Source organism: Accipiter gentilis, chromosome 17 (assembly GCF_929443795.1).
Source record: "Accipiter gentilis chromosome 17, bAccGen1.1, whole genome shotgun sequence".
NCBI classification, from domain to species: Eukaryota; Metazoa; Chordata; class Aves; order Accipitriformes; family Accipitridae; genus Astur; species Astur gentilis.
The window spans coordinates 28,528,298-28,549,216 of NC_064896.1; the positions used below are offsets into that span (position 1 = coordinate 28,528,298).

The 20,919-nt window shown below is 58.1% G+C and overlaps 3 protein-coding genes across 4 annotated transcripts in view; 2 read left to right on the plus strand and 1 right to left on the minus strand.

The window, feature by feature from the left end:
* Nucleotides 1–1,747: 1,747 nt before the first annotated feature.
* On the minus strand, nucleotides 1,748–2,665 carry LOC126047403 (mas-related G-protein coupled receptor member H-like). Its single transcript, XM_049820984.1, has one exon. The coding sequence runs from the start codon at nucleotides 2,663–2,665 to the stop codon at nucleotides 1,748–1,750; it is 918 nt and encodes a 305-aa protein (XP_049676941.1).
* Nucleotides 2,666–5,224: 2,559 nt separating this feature from the next.
* RHOD (ras homolog family member D) lies at nucleotides 5,225–7,087 on the plus strand. The gene is made up of 5 exons (XM_049820986.1): nucleotides 5,225–5,359; nucleotides 6,032–6,119; nucleotides 6,405–6,514; nucleotides 6,678–6,812; nucleotides 6,920–7,087. Exons 1-5 carry the CDS (start codon nucleotides 5,225–5,227, stop codon nucleotides 7,085–7,087), a joined length of 636 nt encoding a protein of 211 aa, XP_049676943.1.
* A 2,358-nt stretch (nucleotides 7,088–9,445) lies between these two features.
* KDM2A (lysine demethylase 2A) overlaps nucleotides 9,446–20,919 on the plus strand; it is a 52,638-nt gene continuing 41,164 nt past the window's right edge. Inside the window, exons 1-3 of one of the 2 annotated variants that reach the window (XM_049819821.1) lie at nucleotides 9,446–9,506; nucleotides 9,962–9,989; nucleotides 11,553–11,657. In XM_049819821.1, coding sequence (XP_049675778.1) covers nucleotides 9,487–9,506; nucleotides 9,962–9,989; nucleotides 11,553–11,657 — 153 coding nt within the window. In that variant the 5' untranslated portion in view covers nucleotides 9,446–9,486. Of the gene's footprint in view, nucleotides 9,507–9,961; nucleotides 9,990–11,395; nucleotides 11,658–20,919 lie in introns of those variants that run through there. The other variant, XM_049819819.1, reaches the window with a different exon arrangement.

Genomic DNA, 20,919 nt, shown 5'->3' on the forward strand with positions numbered 1-20,919 from the left:
GGCTTTGCCAAGGTCTCAGCCGGTCACCGTCACAGCGGCGGGGAGAGCCGTGGGTGTGCAGAAAGACGGGGCCGGAGCCGGCAGCGGTGCGTCGGACACCTCCGGACCAAGCACCATCGCACCGGCCTCAGTTTCCCCCAGTACCGTCGCGGAGGAAGGGACGTTGCCCATCCTCGGGCTGCAACGGGGACGCGCTGAGCTGCTCGGTGCAGCTCCCCCCCACCCCACCCCGCACCACCCCACAGGCACATCTGGGGCTGGTGTGACCCCCCCACCCCCCCCACACCCCACACCCACCCTACCACGTCCCACACCCCCCATTCAGCCCCACCACCTCCCACCCACCCCCCAGGCTCCTGTGTTTCCCTATGGGCTGCTCACTCCCGGGTCACCCCCAGAAGGTTTGGGGGGGCTGTTTTTGGGGGAGACCCCCACTCCGCAGAGGTTCATCCCCGGTACCCCAGCCCCTTGCAAACCTTCCCCCCCCCCCCCCCCGCCCCGCCCCCGCGAGCGGCCAGAGATGAACGAGAGGCGGCGGACGGAGCCAGCGGCGTTTATTGGGGCCGGAGGACCGGGACCGGGACCGGCACCGGGCAGGGAAGGGCAGAACAGCCCCGGCGGGAGGAGCGGAGGCTTTGCCGGTGTTTCCCGCAGGCAGCTCCCGAGCCGGGGCCGGGGGAAGGAGCGGGGGGGGGGGGGGGGGATGCAGGAGCGGGGCTGTCGGGCAGCGGCCGTCGGAGCCCCAGCACCGAGTCCCGGCGAGCCGCTTCCCCCGGGGCCGGGGCGGACCCCGGGAGGGTTTCTGGAGGTCTCCCATCTCCTCTTCCCTCGCTGGAGGGCAGCAAAGCCCAGCGGGACGCGCTCCGAGCCGGGGAGCGGCAGCTCGGGAGGGTGCCCTGCGGGAGGGAGCGGGGGGAGGGAGGGGAGGGGATGGGGTGGGATGGGATGGGATGGGATTGAGTTGGGGATGGGATTGAGCTGGGATGGGATCGGGTTGGGATGAGATTTGGCTGGGATGGGGATGGGATTGGGTTGGGAATGGGATGGGGATGGGAATGGGATTGGGTTGGGATGAGATTTGGCTGGGATGGGGACGGGATTGGGTTGGGAATGGGATGGGGACGGGATTGGGTTGGGAAAGGGATGGGGATGGGAATGGGATTGGGTTGGGATGAGATTGGCTGGGATGGGGACGGGATTGGGTTGGGAATGGGATGCGGATGGGAATGGGTTGGGAAAGGGATGGGGATGGGAATGGGATTGGGTTGGGATGAGATTTGGCTGGGATGGGGACGGGATTGGGTTGGGAATGGGATGGGGATGGGAATGGGTTGGGAAAGGGATGGAGATGGGAATGGGATTGGGTTGGGATGAGATTTGGCTGGGATTGGGTTGGGAATGGGATGGGGATGGGAATGGGTTGGGAAAGGGATGGGGATGGGAATGGGATTGGGTTGGGATGAGATTTGGCTGGGATGGGGATGGGATTGGGTTGGGAATGGGATGGGGACGGGATTGGGTTGGGGATGGGATTGAGTTGGGGATGGGGATGGGGTTGAGGAGTTGGGATGGGGATGGGTCAGGGATGAGAACAAGCTGGGATCAAGACAAGATGGGTTAAGGGAGGGGATGCATCTCGACACACAGCTGTAGGAACGTGATCTCGCAGGCCCGGCTGGGAGCGAGGGCAGGCAGCTGAGCGTGAAGCCAGGGTGGGCAGCAAAGCTGGTGTGAACACAGCGGCCTCTTAGCTGGAGATCGTGGTGATCCCCGTTTCTTCAAAGACTCTCCGGAAGGCATCCTGGAGGGACACCAAGGAGCAGTGCCTCCGGCAGCTCCCCACCAAGAAGTAGACGAAGGGGTTGATGCTGCTGTTGATGCAGGCGAGCAGGAACACAACCTGGGAGAGCACGACAGTGTAGCTGAACTGCTGCAGGAAATTCCAGACGCTGAGGGGAACCCCAAAGATGAGGAAGAAGAGGACGGTGAGGAAGATGACGATGTAGAGCCTCCGGGGCTGACGTCGCTTGGAGCCACACAGGACCTTAATGAACAGGATCACGTTGGCAATGACCATGGGTGGGGCAAAAATAAGGAAGTTGAGGACGTACATGGAGATGAGAGCCATCCGGCAGTGCTCGTGCTCGTGCAACAGGCAGAGAGAAGTCACTGCAGCAATGACAGCGATGGAGAGGGCCCAGAGCAGGGCACACGCCACGGTCGACAAGCGCTGGGGGCGGCGGCAGCGGTACCAGAGCGGGCAGAGGATGGACACGCACCTCTCGATGCTGATGGCCGTCAGGAGGTACAGGCCCATGTTGTAGGAGAAGAGCGAGAGCAGGAAAAGCGACCTCAGGTACATCAAGGACACAACAGCGGAGCAGAAGACATTCTCCATCATGTAGAGGACGGATGAGGTGACCATGAAGAGGAGGAAGGTGAAGTCGGCGACGGCCAGGTTGAGGATGTAGACGGTGATGGGGTTCCTGCGGATGCGGAAGCCGAGGAACCAGAGGACGGCCCCGTTCCCCACCAGCCCGCAGAGGCAGATGAGCAGCGTGACCGTGTCTACGGCCGCATCGGTGACATCGATCCTGCACGGGTCTTCTCCGTCGGTCTCCAGCACAGGTGACGTGGGAGGTGGGGATGTCTGGTTCACCTCCATGGCGGGAGGTGGGACGTGGTCCCCAGCTGCGGTCAGAGCGGACGGGGAGTGAGTGGGACCCCGAAGGATGTGTCAGGGAGAGGGGTCCTGCTGGTGTGGCACAGCAGGGCTGGGGACAGGGGGGTGACGGGAGGGCTGGGGAGGCGGCTGCCTCACCAGCGATGGGCTGGGGGGGGGGGGGGGCAGGCGACCCGAGGGAGGATGCACATGGGAGCAGTGAGAGGGGCTGTGGGGGGCCCCGGGGAGACGCGAGCAGCTCCCCAAGCTGGGCTCCGATCCCGACCCCCTACCTTTCCAGGCAGCAGCCCGGGGCCGACCTGCCCACGCGTCCGAGCACGGCACTCTGCCTCCCTCTGGTTCTCCTTGCCACGATCTTCTCAGATGAGGAGAACTGGGGTCTCCTCGTCCTCAGAAGACCCGAGCAACCCGTCTCGCCTCCAAATAACGCTGCTCTTTGGGGCGTTTCTGCAAGATCACAGGTCAGGTGGTGAGAGAGCACTGGGCAGTTTCAGAGACACAGGCTGCATCACAGAACCTCTTCTGTCAAATTTCTGTTGGTCTTGCGGGAAAGGAAATGTTTTGTCCGAGAGAATACCCCAGAGGATGAATACTGCAGCAGCTACATCTTGCTGTGAAGAATCTTGATGCTTTTAAGATTCAACCTGATATCTCATTAGACTGGTAATTACCACCTTTCTAATTGTTTTATTGTGCTCCAGTTCCCCCCACCCCCCCCCCCCCACCCTGCCCTAATGCTGGCATCCTTCTGAGATTGTTCATTACTGCGTGCATTTCCCTTCCAGCCTCCTGGCATGTGAATCGCGCTGTCTCTCCTCCATCTTTTCCGTGCATCAGGCCTGGGTGGCAATTTGGTGTTCAAGCCATCGGTTCAGACTTACCCTGGCTGGTCTGGGGGCTGCAGTGCCCTCCTGGACTGGCTGGTACCCACCGAGGGAGCCGGGGGGGGGGGGGGGGGTCCGGCAGCAGGACAGCAGATGAGCCAGCCCTAGGGCTGGGGGGAATGGCAGGGAACGGCACACATGATCCCCCCGTCCTTCCTTGCACCCCTATACCAGAAGCTCCCGTTCACCCCTGCCGAAGCCTTGGGGTGGCAGAGGAGGGCACCGGCAGAGGGGAGGGGGTCTTGGGGACCTCTAAGTTAGGATGTGGGGGACACGGTCTCTTTTTCCTCCCCAGAGTGGCACCGGCTGCCCTCTGTGTCCCCTCCAGCCGCTGGGCATCCCCTTGCTAGTGGGGCAACGCGGCTGGATGGTGGGCAAAGCACCCACGCAGCGCCGGGTGCCATCTGCTCCTCCAGCAAGGGCAGAAAGCTGCTTTTTCTGCTCATTAAGGTGGCTAATTACCGCTAGGACTATTAACACCTCTGCCTGGGTGGCTGGTGCACCCATGGCAGGGCTGGGGGAGCCGGCGGGAGGGGGAACCCCCGCACAGGGCTCCCTGAGCTCGGCCACCACCCAGAAATGCTCCATGTCCCAAATCCCTCGTGTCCGAGCATCCCACTTCCCAGAGCGGGGTCATGGGCGTCCCGGTCCCGCGGGAGGTGGGCAAGAATCGCTGTGGGTAATACGGGGTGGTCAGCGTGGGGTCCACGCACAGCACCCTCTGGATCCCTGGGAACAGCACCGGGTTGGCACGTCCCCACCAGCATGCTGGGGGTCACCGGGAAAAGACCGTGGACTGGGGGCTGCCCACACCAGCCGGGTCCCGCTGGGTCGGGTGCCAGGGACGGAACTTCCCGACAGGGAATGGCAAAGCACGGCACGGCCAGGCAGGGCTGGGCACGGCACATCGCCCGGTGTGACGGAAAGGGTGGCACTAGCTGGGGGGGGGGGGGCCGGAGCTGTGAGTCACCCCCCCACACCCCGTGCCTCCCTCCACCCTGGACTTTGCCTCCTGTGGATGCTGGGAGCAATAAAACCTGGGCTCCGGAGGGGGCCAGGGTGTAGGGGAGGGCCCCCACCCGCAGCAGGCACTTGGCGGGCACACGCGTGTGTTTGCACGCACGAGGATGGGAGCTGCGGGCGTGCAAGGGGGAGTTGTGCGAGCACGCGTGTGCACGTTACGTGCCCGCGCGCAAGAGAACCTGCACGGACGCCTGCAAGGAAGAAGCGGGCGTGCGAGCGGGGACTGCGCGTGCAAAGGAGCCGCGCGTGGGGGACGGAGTCACACGTGCGTGTGCAACAGGGAGCCGTGCCCACGCCGCGGGCAGGCGTGAGAGGGAACGTTGCACGCGCAGGCGGGAGGCAGAGGCGAGAACCCGCACGGCGGAAAGGTCCGGGACACGCACGGGGAGCAGCCCTGCCACGCGTGCAAGGCGTCGTGCGTGTGCGAGCGTGCCCATAAGTGTGTGGGCATCCTGCCCGCCTGCCGGCGGTGCCCCGGCCATCACCACCGCCAGCGTGGCCCCAGCCCCGAGCGATGCCGCGGGCGGACCCGGTGGGTGGGGGCCGTACCCTGGACCGGGCGGGTGCCTCCTGGCCACCCTGTCCCCGTCCCCGCCGAGGCCAGGCGTGTTTCGTGGCCTCACCGGCCGCCCCCATGCAGCAGGAGCGTGGCGGGGGGCAAAGCCCGTCACCCCCCTCCGAGACCGAGGTGAAGGCTGTCGTCGTGGGGGACGGGGGCTGCGGGAAGACGTCTTTGCTGGTGGCCTTCGCCAGGGGGGATTTCCCCAAGGTACCGCTCTCCCTGTCCGCTGGGATGTCAGCCACGGTGGGATCCGGTCCACGGGTGGGGTCCCTGTCCCTGTGGGGGTCCCCACGCAGACGTGCCGTGGCCGGGGGAGGCCCCCCGGGAGCGGCGGCAAGGGCGAAGGGCGGCGGAGGGGGGGGACAAGGCTGGCACGGCGGCGGCAGCAGGGCCGTTTGGAGCAGGACAGGGGGCTGAGGGGGGCTGGGGAAGGGGTTGGCACGGTTTGGGGCTGATGGGGGTCCAAGGCGGTGCTCCCCCCACTCCTCGGCGGGTGGACGGGCACCTCTGCCTCGCCTGGGGGGGGTCACAGGACGGGGAGCGGGGTCTGTCCCACAGCAAGGGCATGTAGGGGACCTGGGGGGGGGAAAGGGGTAGCCCACAGAGACCCCAGAACTTCTCTCCCGGGCCCTCCCGGGTCCCACCGGGGCATCCCACCTGCCTCAGGCTCAGTGCTGCCTTGGGCTGAGGGGGGGCCACAGTCCCAGGGCTGTGGGGGACAAGGAAGCACCACCATCCTCTGCCCCCCCATTTCCCTCTCCCGACCCTGGCTACCTCCCCGTGCCCTGTCCTGCTCACACCCCCCCGTGGGGGTCCCCTCTGCCGCTGCCCACGGGCAGGTGGGCCCTGTCCTCACCCCGTGTCCCCGTCCCCTGCCAGGTCTACGTCCCCACCGTGTTCGAGAAGTACACGGCCTCCCTCCAGGTTGGCGGCAAGCCCGTGAAGATCCACCTCTGGGACACGGCAGGTGGGACAGGAGGGGAGGGGGCAGGCAGTCGTGCCCCCCCCCCGCCCCAGCCTGTGGGTTTGGGGGGTGTCCCACACCCGTGGGTCATACCTTAGAGAGGTGTCCCCATGGGAGATGGGGGGGGGGGGGGGGTTAACCCACGGCCGGCCAGCTGCCGGTCCCCAAGGATGTCACTCTCAGCAGTGCTGCCTTTCTGTCCCCAGAGCCCCAGGGTGCCCCCAGGGTAGGGGGGGACCCAGCCCAGTAGGGAACTGGTACGTAATGGTCTGCTTCTCCGCCCGGCAGGACAGGAAGACTATGACAGGCTTCGCCCGCTGTCCTACTCGGACGCCAACGTTGTCCTCATCTGCTTTGACGTCACCGACCCCAACAGCTACGAAAACATCCTAACGAAGGTAACGCAGCCCCTGGGGGGGGGGGGGGACGACACGCTCCCACCCCACACATCCTCCCCGTGGGAGGTAGCGTGGAGCTGGCACTGCTGCCCGTCCTGTGTCCCCATCCCCTGGGTGACACAGATGTCTCCTTCCCCACCCCACCCCCCCCCACCTCCACCAGTGGTACCCAGAGGTGAACCACTTCTGCAAGGGCATCCCAGTGCTGCTGGTGGGCTGCAAAACCGACCTGCGGCAGGACCGGGCTGTGCTGCGCAAGCTGCAGGAGAGACATTTGGAACACATCACCTACCAGCAGGCGAGTGCCAAACCCCCCGGACAGGTCGGGGATGTCACCCCGGCACAGGGCGGTGGGGGAGCCGGGGGTCTCCCAGAGTGGGGGGCTGATCCCAGGGCTTCCCGCAGGGAGAGGCCATGGCCCGGCAGGTCCACGCCGTGTCCTACTTGGAGTGCTCGGCCAGGTACCGGGAGAACGTCGGGGACATTTTCGTGGAGGCCTGCAGTGCCGCCATCAGTGCCGCCCGGCGAAACCAGCGCAGGAGGCGACCCAGGAGGGGCTGTGTGCTCTGCTGAGCCCCCCCCCCACCCCTGGCATAGCCCCCCGGGACCTGCTGCTGTCCCCCTTGTCCCGGGGTCAGGACAGCATCTCGGCTCCCAGCCACCGCCGGACCTCCGCCGCCACCGCCGCCACCGCTGCCACGCTCCTGTGTCCCCCCCCCCAACGCAGCCCTTTGGGGTGCCGGCAGGAAAGCACCCCCCCGGCACAAAGATACTGTCCCACTGGGGAACCCAGCGTCCGAGCGTCCTCTGCACCGAGCTGCCCAGGCAGATGGGGTCTGGGAGCAGAGAACTGATTATTTTTATTTTTTATTTTTTTTAGGGGGGGGTCCCTTCCCGCTGGCAGGCCAGCGAGGGAGGGGGGACACGGGGTGATTTCGGTGCAGTTCTGCCATTAAAGCTCAACACTCGTCAGCGTGGCGCAGTCCCTGCGAGCAGGAGCAGCCCCGGCACGGCGTCGGGGAGACGGGGTCCTGCCATGGACGCGCTGCGGCCGGGCGGCCTCTGGGAACGAGCCCCCTCCTGCTTTTTGGCTGGGGCACGCGTGTGCACGTATAGAGGGGTGCGTGCATCTGTGCTGCGTGTGTATGCGTGTGCTGCATATGTATGGGGGGGGTGCTGCGTGTATATAGGCGTGTATGCATGTGTGCTGCATGTATATAGGCATGTATGTGTGTGTGCTGCACGTATATAGGTGCACGTGTGTGCTGCAGGTATATAGGGGTGTATGGGGGTGTGCTGCGTGTGTAGGTGTGTGTGCTGTGTGTTTATAGGTGTGTGTGCTGCACGTATATAGGGGTGTATGGGGGTGTGCTGCGTGTGTATAGGTGTGTATGCTTGTATGTTGTGTGTATATAGGTGTGTATGTGTGTGCGCTGCATGTATATGGGGTGTATGAGGGTGTGCTGTGTGTATATAGGGGGTGTGAGTGTGCGGTCTCTGTGTATATAGGTGTGTATAGGGGTGTGCTGTGTGTGTATAGGTGTGTATGCATGTGCTGCATGTATATAGGTGTGTATGTGTGTGCTGCACGTGTATAGGTGTGTATGTGGGTGTGTTGCATGCATATAGGTGTGTATGGGGGGGTGCTGTGTGTATATGGGGGGTGCTGCATGTATATAGGTATGTAGGGGGGGGTGCTGTGTGTATATGGGGGGTGCTGCATGTATATAGGTATGTAGGGGGGGGTGCTGTGTGTATATGGGGGGTGCTGCATGTATATAGGTATGTAGGGGGGGTGCTGTGTGTATATAGGGGGTGCTGCATGTATATAGGTATGTATGGGGGGGTGCTGTGTGTATATGGGGGGTGCTGCATGTATATAGGTATGTAGGGGGGGTGCTGTGTGTATATAGGGGGTGCTGCATGTATATAGGTATGTATGGGGGGTGCTGTGTGTATATGGGGGGTGCTGCATGTATATAGGTATGTAGGGGGGGTGCTGTGTGTATATAGGGGGTGCTGCATGTATATAGGTATGTATGGGGGGTGCTGTGTGTATATAGGGGGTGCTGCATGTATATAGGTATATATGGGGGATGCTGTGTGTATATAGGGGGTGCTGCATGTATACAGGTATGTATGGGGGGTGCTGTGTGTATATAGGGGGTGCTGCATGTATATAGGTATATATGGGGGGTGCTGTGTGTATATAGGGGGTGCTGCATGTATACAGGTGTCGGGGGGTGTGCTGTGCGTGTATAGGCATGTGCCACGCGTGTATAGGCGTGTGCGGCATGTGTCCAGGTGTGCGTATGTACGTCCGCAGGGGTTGTGCACATGCCCCTCTCCCTGTGTTGCCATGTCTGCAGGTACGTACATGCACACACGTGTACCTGCGTGGGCGTCGGTGCGCGCACGCACAGGTGCGCGTCCAGCCGTCGGGAGACTCACGCACACGCGTGTCCCCGTGCCTACGCCTCCCGATGCCCGCACGCGTGACCGCAGCCGTGTGCCGGGCTGCGGGCGGGGGTGAAGCCCGGGCGGACGCAGGTGCCCACGGGGGTGCGTGGGGAGGGAACGACCCCGGCCCTGCCCGCACCCACGCCGTGACTCGCCGCCCCCACGGAGCATGCGCGGGGTGGGCGGAGGGGAGGAGGTGGGACCCACGGGGGGCGGGGTCAACGGAGGGGGGGCGGGGCTAGCGGTTAAGCCGCGCGCATGCGCGCTCGCTCCCGCTCCGGCGGGGCGGGGCGAGTGAGGTGCGTGCGCGCGCCCGCGCGGTGCCCCGGCGCCGAAGCGGGTCGGGGGCGGGAGGGGAGGGGGAAGGTGGGGAGGGGGGGGGGGGGGAAGCCGGCGCATGCGCGCAGAGGGCGGCGGGGGCGGCGGCGGGGGGGGTCAGGGGAGGTTGCGGGCGGCGCAGGCGCAGTGCGGCGGCCGAGTCAGTGTGTATGTGAGACTCTGACGGGTTCAAAATGGCGGCGGCGGCTCCTGTGTGAGGAGGGGAACCGCGTCCCGGCTGGGGGGCGGCGGGTCGGCGGCGGTCGCGGTCGGCGGCGGGGCACGGCGCAGCGGGTGGCGGCTAGGCGGCGAGGCCGGCGGCGGTCCGGCACCCGGCGGCGGGGGGGTGCGGCGGGGCGCGGCGGTGGAGGCGGCGGCGGCGGCGGGGGGACGCGGCGCCGGGCGGACGCGGCGCCGGGCCGGGGAGCGGGGCCCGCGGGAGCGGGCAGCGGCCCGGGACGACCGGCGGGGCTGTCAGCGCCCGCTCGCCGCGGCGGCCGCGCCGGGGACGGCGGGGCGCGGGTTGGGGGGGGGGGAAGCGGCGGCGACGGGGCCGGGGGGGCGCGGGGCGGCGCGGCCGGCGGGCCGGGCCCGGGCCCGGGGCGCGATCGCTGCCTGACCCGGGGGTTTCTCCTCCGTCTCTTCTGTTTCTCCCCGTCTCGGCGGTAGAAGAGGACAAAGGCGCAGGAGAGACCTGGTGAGCCACTCGCTGGGGGCGGGGGGGGGGGCAGGGTGGGGGGAGGTCGGCGCCGGCCCGCCGCCCCCGGTCGACCCCCTAAGTTTCCGCAAGTCCCCGGAGAGGGGCCGGGCGGCGGGCACCGGCCGCCGCCCCCGCTGGGTCGTACCGCGGGCGACGGGGCCGCTGCCCCGGCCGGGACGGAGCGGGTGGGTCTCCCCTTCCTGGTGGCCCCCGGGAGGCCGGGCTGGGAAGTTGGTGGGTGTGGGGGGCTCCCGGCACCGGAGGGTGCCGGCTGACAGCTCCCGGGGGACTGACGTCCTGACCGCCGTCCCAGGGCTTCCCCCTCCGCCGCTTTGTTTGGTCGGACCGGGGCTGCCTCCCTCCTGACCCGGGACCGGGGCGGGGGGGGGTGGGGGGAGGTGGGGGGGAGAGAAGGCGAGAGCCGCGGCGGCGGAGCCGGCCCGGGATGGGCCTCCCCCCGCCGGGGTGGGATGGGGCCGGGGGCTGGCGGAGCCGCGCCGGGCTGGGGGTTTGCCCCGCGTTGTGACAGCGGGGTGTTGCGAGCGGGTTGGCTTGACTGGTGTGTTGCACTTCGGTTGTCCGGGTGTCTATAAACAAGAGTTTAGTAAGTGTAGGGAAACTGCTTAGGCTGCCTTAGCTGAGCTGGGAAGCCCGGTCCTGAGCGGTACGGGCGGCAGGGACGGGGGAGATGCTAGCGGGACTTGGAACGCTCTGCTGTCAAACCGTGCTCGGAGGGTCGGGGAAGAACAGGATGAAACAAGCTCTTTCCACGCTATGGTAGCGGTTCTGTAACACTACACGGGGTGGCAGATTCCTTCCCCGAAGGTCTGTCTTAGGCATAGTCATGGGGATTAAGAGCCGCAATATACCTAGGCTTTGACTTCTTTCTGTTCCTTTAAAAAAAAAAAAAGTTTAGGTGCCATCTGACGCCTTGGGAGGTTTTCCCATGTTATTGCGTGGTGTCACAAGGTGGCAGATTTTTGAGATCTGAGCATGTAGGTCTCATCAGAGTGGAGTTAGTCCCCTACCTGCAGCCATGCTCAAGCGCTGTATGTAGGAGAGATCCCTTATGCCTTCCCTGTTCATGGGAGATGATCTGTACCTGTGTAGCTTCTCCTGAGTGCCACAGTACAGGATATCCAGAGTACAGCAATCATGTTGTTCAGAGGAGTTGGTTCTCTAATGCGTAATCTTGTACTCTGGGGAAACCGGACTGCTCCCCCCCTGCCATCAAGCGTTTGACAGCAGCTTGCCTGTTTCATATCCCAGTGTGGGCCAACTGAGCTGCCATTTGTGCTGGTAGTAGTGCAGAGTGGAGGCCTTTTCCTGATCCGAGACCTGCAGCTTATGTTGTGTTACAGAACAGCTGGTAAAGTCATTTTCCCTAAGTCATGCCTAAAGTTAGAATGGGAGCGTTTAAAGTTGAGGTAGGCTCATCCACTGTGTTCACTTAGCCCTGCACAGTGGTGTGGAATCAGCCTCAAAATGAGCAAACAAATGAGGGATGTAGGCATCTCATGTCCATTTGCCCCGCTTCACTATTTCCCTCTGACTTCAAAGGAGGAAGAGGAGGAAGACAGCAGTCCTGGAGTGTCCTTCTCGCTCTCTTCAGAAGAGTCGGAGATGGAACCTGAGGAAGAAAGGATCCGTTACAGCCAAAGACTGGTCAGTATTGGCCCTAAACAACCCTATTCTGTTTTTGGTTCTCTTGCAACTGAAGAAAGAAAAGGCTTTTACTGGCAACAGGTTTAAACAACCAAAAAAGTGTTGTGGTGGATCGCTGCAGCCTGCCCAGAGGTATTATCTCAGCTGGCAGAGGGTTAGATGGCTTTGTGGGTCCTGTTTGTGTCACAGAGTCTGCCCTAATGGAGGGTACTTGGTTACTGAACTCTGGAAGAGGGGAGGGTTGGAGGCTGAGACTGGGTAAGATGCTTTGTGAAGCTGCTGGATAGAAGTATGAAATGAGTGTTGGTGTAGTTTCTGGCACAGCAGGTTTTTTCCATGCGTTTGTAACAAGCAGAGAAGCTGAAATAGTGTGTGTTACCATTACGTTGGCCTGGCCTTGATTTGAGCGTGCTGCGAAATCTGAGAAAACCAGCTTCAACTTCAAGCTCAAATTTACTTGTGCCTGTGCACATGTGCACGTGTCTTCTCCTGGTGTTTCCTTTCGGAGGGAGCTGTTCCAAAAGTCAGGTCCTAGTTAGCTCCTGTCAGGAGCTCTGGCTTGTCTGATGCTTGCATTGCTGTTCAGGGGACTGCCTGAAGCTGCTGGTGTCTGTGAGCTGGGCCGTAACTGTGAGCAGTTTAGGAGCTGCTGCTCTGAGAGTCTGAAGTGATATTCCCAGAGATCCTGGGGAAGGAGGGAAGTGCTGTGTCTCCTGCAGGCCAGTTTCAGGTTGTTCTGAGGCAGTTGTAAAGCCCCTGGGAAGGGCAAGTGTCAGTTCTGTGATAGCTGAAGCTGTGATGGAATTCATCTCTGAGTCACAACAGTACATGTACCCTCGCCTTCAAGGTGCTGTCTGTAAAGGTAAATCCTTATCCTTTAATACTCTGAAATCATTTGGTGTGAGGCAGTGTGGTACTTGGCATTAAGCTTTGCCCTCGAGACCAAGCAGTTCTTGTTGTTCCTTTGTTGCTGCTGGGTGCCTGGCCATCAAAAGGGTGCTGGAGAGCTGTAGCCAGCACACGCCTTGTGGGTGGCCTAGGGACAAAAATCCTCTAGTGATGGTAGAAACGGTTATTCCAGCACAGGCCCCTGTTGAGAGGAGGATTCTGCATAGGCTGTGGTTTGTCCAAACACCTGGTTTACTGAAGGTGTATTCCTCCTCTGGTGCTGCTTGGTGTCTATTGCATGTTTACTTTTTGCGGAGAGGATTGTCATGCTAGATGATTCGGTGACAGGCATCTATACTTTTATAGTCAGCTGCCTTAGCCCACTTTGGGAACCTGAAGTGACTCTGATTTAAAGTGGTTTTTAATCTCTTTCTCTTTTTTGAGAGGGTGCTTGCAAAAAAAACCCAAAACAAACTGTAATACATCTGTCAGCCCATCAAGATTGCTTGTTTTTATCCCAAGTGCTTTGGTGGATGCTCTCATTTGGCAATGCTGCCAAAAGCAGCTGTCCCACCTCCTCCCTCGTCCTGATGCGCTTGTTCCCACAACTGCGCAGCACGCCGCTTGAGGTGCTGGTTTGACTGGGGAGTGACTATTTCTATAGCCAGCAGTCACGGTGGCAGGATAGCTTCTCTTGGAGGCGATGTCAGCTTCAGATTTTGGTGAAACTACGATCTTAGCTACATTTTGACCAGAAGTAACCCAAAATGGCTGGATAAAGACATGGCCGATGAAGGGGACTAGCAGCCAGAAACTTACTGATTTTAAAATGCTCGTAATCTCACAAATAAAAATAATTCAGAAGAGTTGCTGTCCTAGTGTAGGTGGCCTGGACTCCAGCAGGATGTGCTAAGCTGGATAAATGGCTGCACACTGATGAGCTACATGCTTAAGGGGCTTGGGAAGGCACATGGGCAGCAAGCAGAGGATGAGGCTCACCTAGGCTTCTGTGGCTACATGTGTATGTTGTCTCTGCTGGCCTGCAGCCGAGAGGAGGAGGCATGACCCCTGTGCAGTACGTGAGGCTTAGTTCATGCCTCCTATTTTGCTTTTCCTGGGAACTTCCAGCTTGTTATGCTCTCTTGCTGTGTCAGTGATGCTCCCTTGTTGAAGGACCTTTAAAAGATGATTATTTTTTTTGAGGTGCATGCTTTGAAATGTGGGAAGCTGTTCTCTTAGCTAGTGTTTCTGGCCCTTGCAGAACAAGGTATCATGGATGAATTATCCAGGAAAAAAAAAAAAGTGCTGAATATGACTTATCTGAATATCCTACTCCTCTGTATGCCTTGGTCTTGGGAGTTGTTTTTAATATGCCTACATCAAAAGTTCTAGGTAGGGAAACAGGTAGTTGGTAGTACAGTATGTTTCTGCTGCTGTAAGCTGTGTTTCTCGTGTGTGACTGGAGATCAGTGTGGCTGTGATAGCAAAAGAATAAATATATTATAAAATAAAAATAATAATCCAAGTGGGATAGTAGTCCTACCAGCCAAACAACCTTGGCCAGGGTAGTTTATAGCGGTGAAGGAACTGAATTTATTGTATGGGCAAGTAGCATGGTTTGATGGTACCAGTGGCCTGAGATGGCAAAAGAAGCTTGCTATCTGGTGTGTCAGGGTAACTACACCATCTTTTGACTGGCTGATTTCCATCAGGATGTAGAGTAAGTCTTGAGGGTTTTGTGTTATTTCATTTAGTGAGCAATACTGTTGCCTTCCTTTGGTTCAACAAAAATCTGATCTATGTATGTTTTTGGAATGGATTTGCTAGTATTGGTGAAAGATCTGGGTTTTGAGGAGAAATTCATCTCTGCTTCAGATGTAGTCGCACTCCTACAAGAATTCTCTGCCCGTTCACACATCCCTGTGTAGAGTAATGACACTTACATTAGGTGGGTTGCACTGCTCTTAACTGTGCTTGCTTCCTAGTTCAGGCTCTACATCCATGACTCCCAAGATTATAAAGGCCTGGGTGAGTTGGTCTGGACGCAGGGGTATCATTAGGAGGATGTCTTGCACCCGTCTGAAACTGTGGGGAAAAAAAAACCTCTTAAACTTGTGTCCCAGCAAGCTCTGGGAGGCTGACACAGGTAGGGGAAGGCAGCCTGTGGAAGATGCTGCGTGAGCGGGGAGAGCATGCACAACAGCAAGTTAAGGGATCTCCGTGTTCCTCCCACAGAGATTCAGCTGGGCCTCCCTGCACCGTGAGCAGGGGAGGATGGAACTTGTCAGGCACTACGGAGTAGTTTTCCACTAGGTCTGCATATGCGTTTCTGTTCCTCAGCTCTGTAACGAGGCAGTACTTTGGGGATTGGTTTGAGGTCCCAGCTTTATAAGCTGTAGATGCATGTTTTGCAGGCCCTTAATTGAGGAGCTAAAATGCTCTATTGTATCCTGCGCCCTGAGTGACAGTCCAGCCCTGGCACTGACAATGCGATGGTCCTTCTCTGAGACTTGGAAGTCTTCCGCTGACTGTCACTGGGTGGTCGCACCCAGCCAATGTCACACCAAGCTGTTCAGCTCCCCACGAGGAGGTCAAGGGCACGCTGGCACCTGGAGCCTGGACTTCTTAAAGGCAGGAGCAGCAACATGAGCAGCTCTGGCTATGGACGAACAGCTCTGGAGAAAAAGAAGTCCAGTTGGTCTGGTGCTGTGATGCTCAGATACTCTGCCGGGTTCAGGCTGTCCAGCAGTTTCCTCACAGAGTACATTGTCTGCCTTGTACCGTCTCAGCACTCACCAGGATCTCCATGAGGTGATCTGAGACAGGAGAAACTGTTGCATGTATGCAACTTAAATTTTTTTGGTAAGGTTAGATCTGTGTTAGGTCATCGAGCGCAAGGAGGGGCAGCAGGGAAGGAATCTCCTGGTGGTGCTCGGGGAGCTGTTCAGCAAACAGGCCAGTACATCTCTGGAAACTGCTGCCGGAGGGGCTGTTTGACCCAATGCTCTCTAAAAGATGTGCTTCGTGTGCTCAAGGTGAGGTGCGCCTGCCTCGCTGTCGCAGCACTGAGTGCCTGCGTGGTGTTCCACTGAGGAGGGGTTTCTATCTTACTCCAGTCTTCGCTGCACCCAAAGCCACTTTCCCTGTTCAGATCTGTGGAGCTGCTGAAGGGCTCCTGAGCGGGATGCAGAGCTGGTGTCTGCCTGCCCTTCTGCAGGGGAGTCATTCAGTATTCCTGGGTGCTGGAAGCGTGAGGAAATCTCGCCTTCTGCCTGCTCTGGGGCTAATTTTGCCAGGCCTTTATTGTGAGCTAAGACTAGCAAGACTCCATGAATTAGGAGTTGATTAGCTCATCACCGAAGTGATGCCATACACTTTCTGCGACAACGCTCAGGGTGAGGAATGAAGGGCAGCAACGTTGGATCACTTCAGAAGGGCTTGAAGGAGCATAGCGGGTGAGTGCCATTACCCTAAGGACAAATCCTGCCTGTCGTGGTCTCTCTGCCGCTGTCAAGTCAGCAGTCTCTATCTCAGGGTGTGGTTCCAAGTTAGGATTGCCAGTGTGGCAGAGCTGGTTTAAGAAGTTTTCTCCTTCTCTCTGTCAGTGCCTCAGGAGATGATGCCCCTGAGCTGAGTGCTGCTTCAGGGAATTGTGGATCATGCCCTTAGATGAAAGTTGGCAAGGGGGTAGGGGAGGCATCTAATCAGAATTGTCGCCTGTGCTGGGCTAGTGAGCTCGCTGTCCCACCAGCAAACCTGATGAGACTGAAGAGGTGGCAATCTGAGATGGGGAGACAGGGTGGGGTAGCAACCTTTTAAACTGGCTCTGCTGCTGGAGAGAGCCTGCGGTGGAGCCGCACCCTGCCTCGGGGTGGTGGGTGCTCGTTGGGGCTCCTGCTGAAGGTATTGCGGTGCCTGGGCCCCGAGTGACCATCCCTGGCTGGGTGCAGTGGCATCCTTGGTTTTTTTGGTGATTGTTGTGACACCCATGAAGGGAAATGGGCCTGTGGAGGAGGAGTCCCACCTGCTGTTAAGTGCTTTGGGTGCTCAAGCATATGGGAGATGAGGGGGGAGCCAAAGAGTGAAATGCTGTCTCTCCCACTGCTTGGGGCAGTCTGTGTCCTGCCTTAGTACTGCCCTGCCCTGCCCTCTGGTCAGATCCTCAAGTGAAATTTGAGAGGAGGCCTCTGCCTGTCCCTACCAGCCAAAAACTGAGGCCTCTCCTGTAAACAGCAGTTAGCAAACCTGTCCTTACATGTTGGTGTCCACACTATCCCCTGGGCGAGAGTACACATGAGTACAGTATGTGGAGTCATCAGCTGAGGGATGAAGCTTGGGGAGCATGGAGGAAAAGGTTTCTCTTGCAGCTGTGTGTACTGCGGTGTGGAGTGGCACAAGCACGCTCAGCTGTGCACTGCCCGTGCTTGAGGGATGGCAAGGCTGGCGCTGACAGGTGCCCAGAGTCACGTTCGCTCTAATCTTGTGGTTTCCAAGTTGTTCGTATCGGTGGTACCAAATCTTTTCTGCAGGATGGGGTGATGTCAAATGCAGGACACAACTCACGGGGCCAGGAAGGCCCATGCATGTTAGCATTCACGTGACACTCGTGACAAAGTTCCAGCCCTTTTCCTCACACCACCAAGGGGATAGATGGCCTCAAAGCTGTGAGAGGGAGGTTTGCTTATGTCTGGTTAGATAGCAAAGAGGAGGACGCAGCTGCCTGCCCTCCCTGTGTTGGTCAAGCAGCTGCTGTTGCTCTGTCTTGAATGGCTCACACTATCCCAACAGCGGGATGCAAGGAGCAGCATCTTACCATCAGGTTCATCCTGACTTCTTGTTTGTACTCCTTGTAATGCTGCTCACTACCAGGTAATGATCCCTTGCGGTTGCTGGTGTTTGTCATCCTCAGATCTTGGTGTGCTTGACAGAGGCCAGTCCTGCTGGATACTGGCTTTCCCAGAGCTGGTCCTGTTGGCCTGGGACTTTAATGTGTGAGCTGGGGTGAGCCTACCAGCATAGTTCCTGTGGGTAGTGGAGCATGGGACTAGCCACATGTGCTTGGGTGAGAATCTGGGTGGTTGTACATCACCCCCCCGTTTGAAATTTGACACTGGCAATCTCTTACCCTGTCAAGCAATGTTCCCTCCTGTTGCCTGAAAGGGCTGAGTTTGTCTGCTGTGTGCCCTATGTGAAACCCTGTCTGGCCAAATGTCGCTGGTCTGCTGGACACACCTTGATTTCCTAGTCTAGACAGGACCTGTGTGAGTAGGGTAATTAATCTCTCCCACATGCCTCTGCCTCAAACTGAAGACACTACAAATGAGTCATTCCAAATGACCCAGGTGTAATAATTGAGCTCTAAATAATTTAGGGACTGTTCAGATTTGATCTGGGCAGCTCTTTGGTGGAAGCTAGCAGCAACTGAAGGCTATCCTTGGAAAGCTTTAGAAATCCCTGTGAGCAGTTAGATTCTGAAGGATGCAAGAGTGTGCTGGTCCCTGGGAGAATCCTTCCCTCAAACCAACTGGATGATGTTCAGTGTCAGCAGAGAGGAATGCAGGAGGTAAATACCTCTGCTGGTTTCTTACTGTCCCAAGCCTGAGTGTGTCCTGGAAGCTGCAGTGAGTGAGCATCCAGACAGCGCAGGAGCACTTGAAGTTACTTGTAAATTACCAAACAATATTTGCAAGTTGCATCTATGTCTCCTATTAATAAGCAGGAGTAGGTTTTCACAGGGTTATCCCAGCTGGAGGTGACACTAACAAGTTAGGAGAGCAGGCCCCGTGCCCCCAGTACCTTTTTATTGTTGGCTTATTTTGTCAGGACGCACCTAGACAGGGGTGTACAGGTCGCTGGCTGGGTTTGGGGGAGAAATGGCACACATCAGGGTAGTGGTGGTATGCTCAAGAAGGTGGAGAAACAACGTGGTACATTAAGAGCTCTCTGAAAATGTATGAGGGGAAAGCAATCACTTGTCTTCAGAGTGAGATGTTTGGGCTGTTGTTGATTCCAGAGGAGGAAATGATGGGTGAGCTCTGAGCAGGTAGCCTGAGCTCTGGAAAGCTCGATTTGCTGCCAGAGTTGACTTATTAGTTCACAGACTTTTTTACACAATGCCTGACCTGCTTTTGTTTGGGTTGAAGAGGTTAAAGGCAAGTGGAAAAGGTAGAAGGTGAAGAGAAATGTGGCATACTACACTGAATCACTGTATGTTGTGCAGCTGTGGCAGTGGACTGTGCATCCACAGCATGATCCTGTGGCAGGAGCTAGTTAGGGGCGGCTGCTGCACCGAAGCATGTACGTGTGTGCTCAGAGAACAGGAATTGTAGTAGCTGAGCAGATCTGCCTTACTGGGTGTCTTGTCCGTAGTTGGTCCTGCTGGAGAGGGAGATGAGAGCAGCAAAGGATCTTGTTTGGTTGCTTTGGGAAAAGCAAAAGAGCCAAGTGGAAGAGCAAACCTCACAGTAGGATGACAGGGCCTGTAATTAGATATCAAAGATAATAAGCTGTCAAAAGCTCTAGGAGGTAAAAGGGTGGAGATCATGTATCTCAGAACTGGAAGTGTTGTCTCCAGTCAGCTTGGAGAACCTGACATCTCAGTTAGGTTTGATGTTCTTGGGGTGAGGGTCAGACAGACAAATCTGTGCAGAGCCCTCCCCCCTGGGAGGGAGAGAGGAGCACTGGATAGACATATGCCCCCATTTGGAAAAGCTTCAGTTTCAGCTGAAGCTAAGAAGATATCTGTGACTGCACTTGTACAAATGCAGCATCAAAAAGCCTGTCAATAAAGTCAGAACCACCAGCATTACAGCTATCTTCTGTCTTGGATGGTGTCAAGCTAGTTGAGCTGCAGATCAAACCCTTTGCTGTACAAGTGCTTGTGCTGGTCCAGGCTCAATTCCTTTTCTGGAGGGCTTAGGGTAGGGTGTCAGCCTCCTGGGGGCTGTAGGGGACTTTGGTGTTCTTACCTTTCCGCAGTGGTCTCAACTCCCTGTGCAGCCCACCTTCAGGTACCTGCAGATCTCCTTTGGCAAGGATGCTAATGACTTCTGATTTTTGAGGGCCAAGGAGTAGTGAGAGCGTGTTCCTACTGCTCCCTCTCTAACTCACCACCTCTCAGGTCCTGTCAGTGCTGCCAAGTAGGAGTGCTAGGAGCAAATCCTCTGCCACCTCTGTGTTGTATCTTGGGCAGTTAGGAAATGCTCTGTGCTGTTGTGTCCCCCACCCAGCTGGAGGTTGCCTGCATGCTAACGGTTGGACCAGACTGGCTAATTGGCACTTGTCCTTGCTTATCTGATGGGGAAATGACAGGCTCCAGGATGGCGTAATGAGAATGAACGTGAGGTGCTGTAGGTCACTGATGCTAGAAGAGCTCCGCTCATACAGCGTGGAGCTTAATCTGGAGAGACCAGAGGGGATGTGATGAACTCGAAGTTTTCTGTTTGCTGATCCTCCCTGTTTACCTCTTTTCCCAGCTCCTAGGAACCAGGTGAGGAAGATACATAGCTGTCCACAGGTGTTGCTTGCTGGCACTTGAGATGGTTCAGATAAACCTCATGACAAAGTGTAGCCTGTGAATCCATGACAGGGAAGAGGAGAGGGATCTGTTTGACAGGGTTACTCTCTGTTCTGTTTCTGTGTGTCCATGCTTGTGCATCTCTGTTGCTGTAGAAACAGTACTGGTAGTAAACAGCATAAGCTGGCTGTCCAGGGGCTGTGAATCCCTGTGGAAGTTCCAGCAACTTGAACCAGAGGAGGTTTGGGGCTGGGATCTGGCCAAGGTTGCAGAGTAGTAAGAAGAGACAGGTGGGTTTATGCCTGTGCAGTAGTCTGACAGGGAGGTGCGCTCTCTGTAGCGCTTCCACCCAGGTCAGGTGCCTGGAAGGGTGCAAATCTAGGTGGCATCCTTGCTGCCAGAAGAGCTGAGGTGTGGTTCACAGCGCTGCGTGTGATGTGCTTGTGTGTGTGGGTGAGCTGGTGTGGCCTGGGGAGGGGACTGGCAATTTTTACTGCTGTCAACTGGAGCAGGTCATATTGATGGTGAGGTGGTGAGTGGAGCGGTAAACTTTCGTCCCTACGGTACATTAAACACTGGCTGCTTTTTGTCTTTCCCTCTATCTTGCATGTTTTAGCTGTCACACTGTACACTAACAAGAGTTTTAATAAAGCCACCCCGCACCCTTTTTTTTGTCAAGGAAGAGGCTCCAGGGTGTGACCGTCATCTGTGGTTTTTTTGTTAGCACTGGTCCTCTGGGTTGGGAACTGCCTGCAGAATCAGGCTGTCATGTGTTAGCTAGTCCTGACAGAGTTTGGGAGAAGAGGTCGCTTGATAAAAGGCACGGGGGAAGGATCGGGACGTTGCTTGATAGAACTC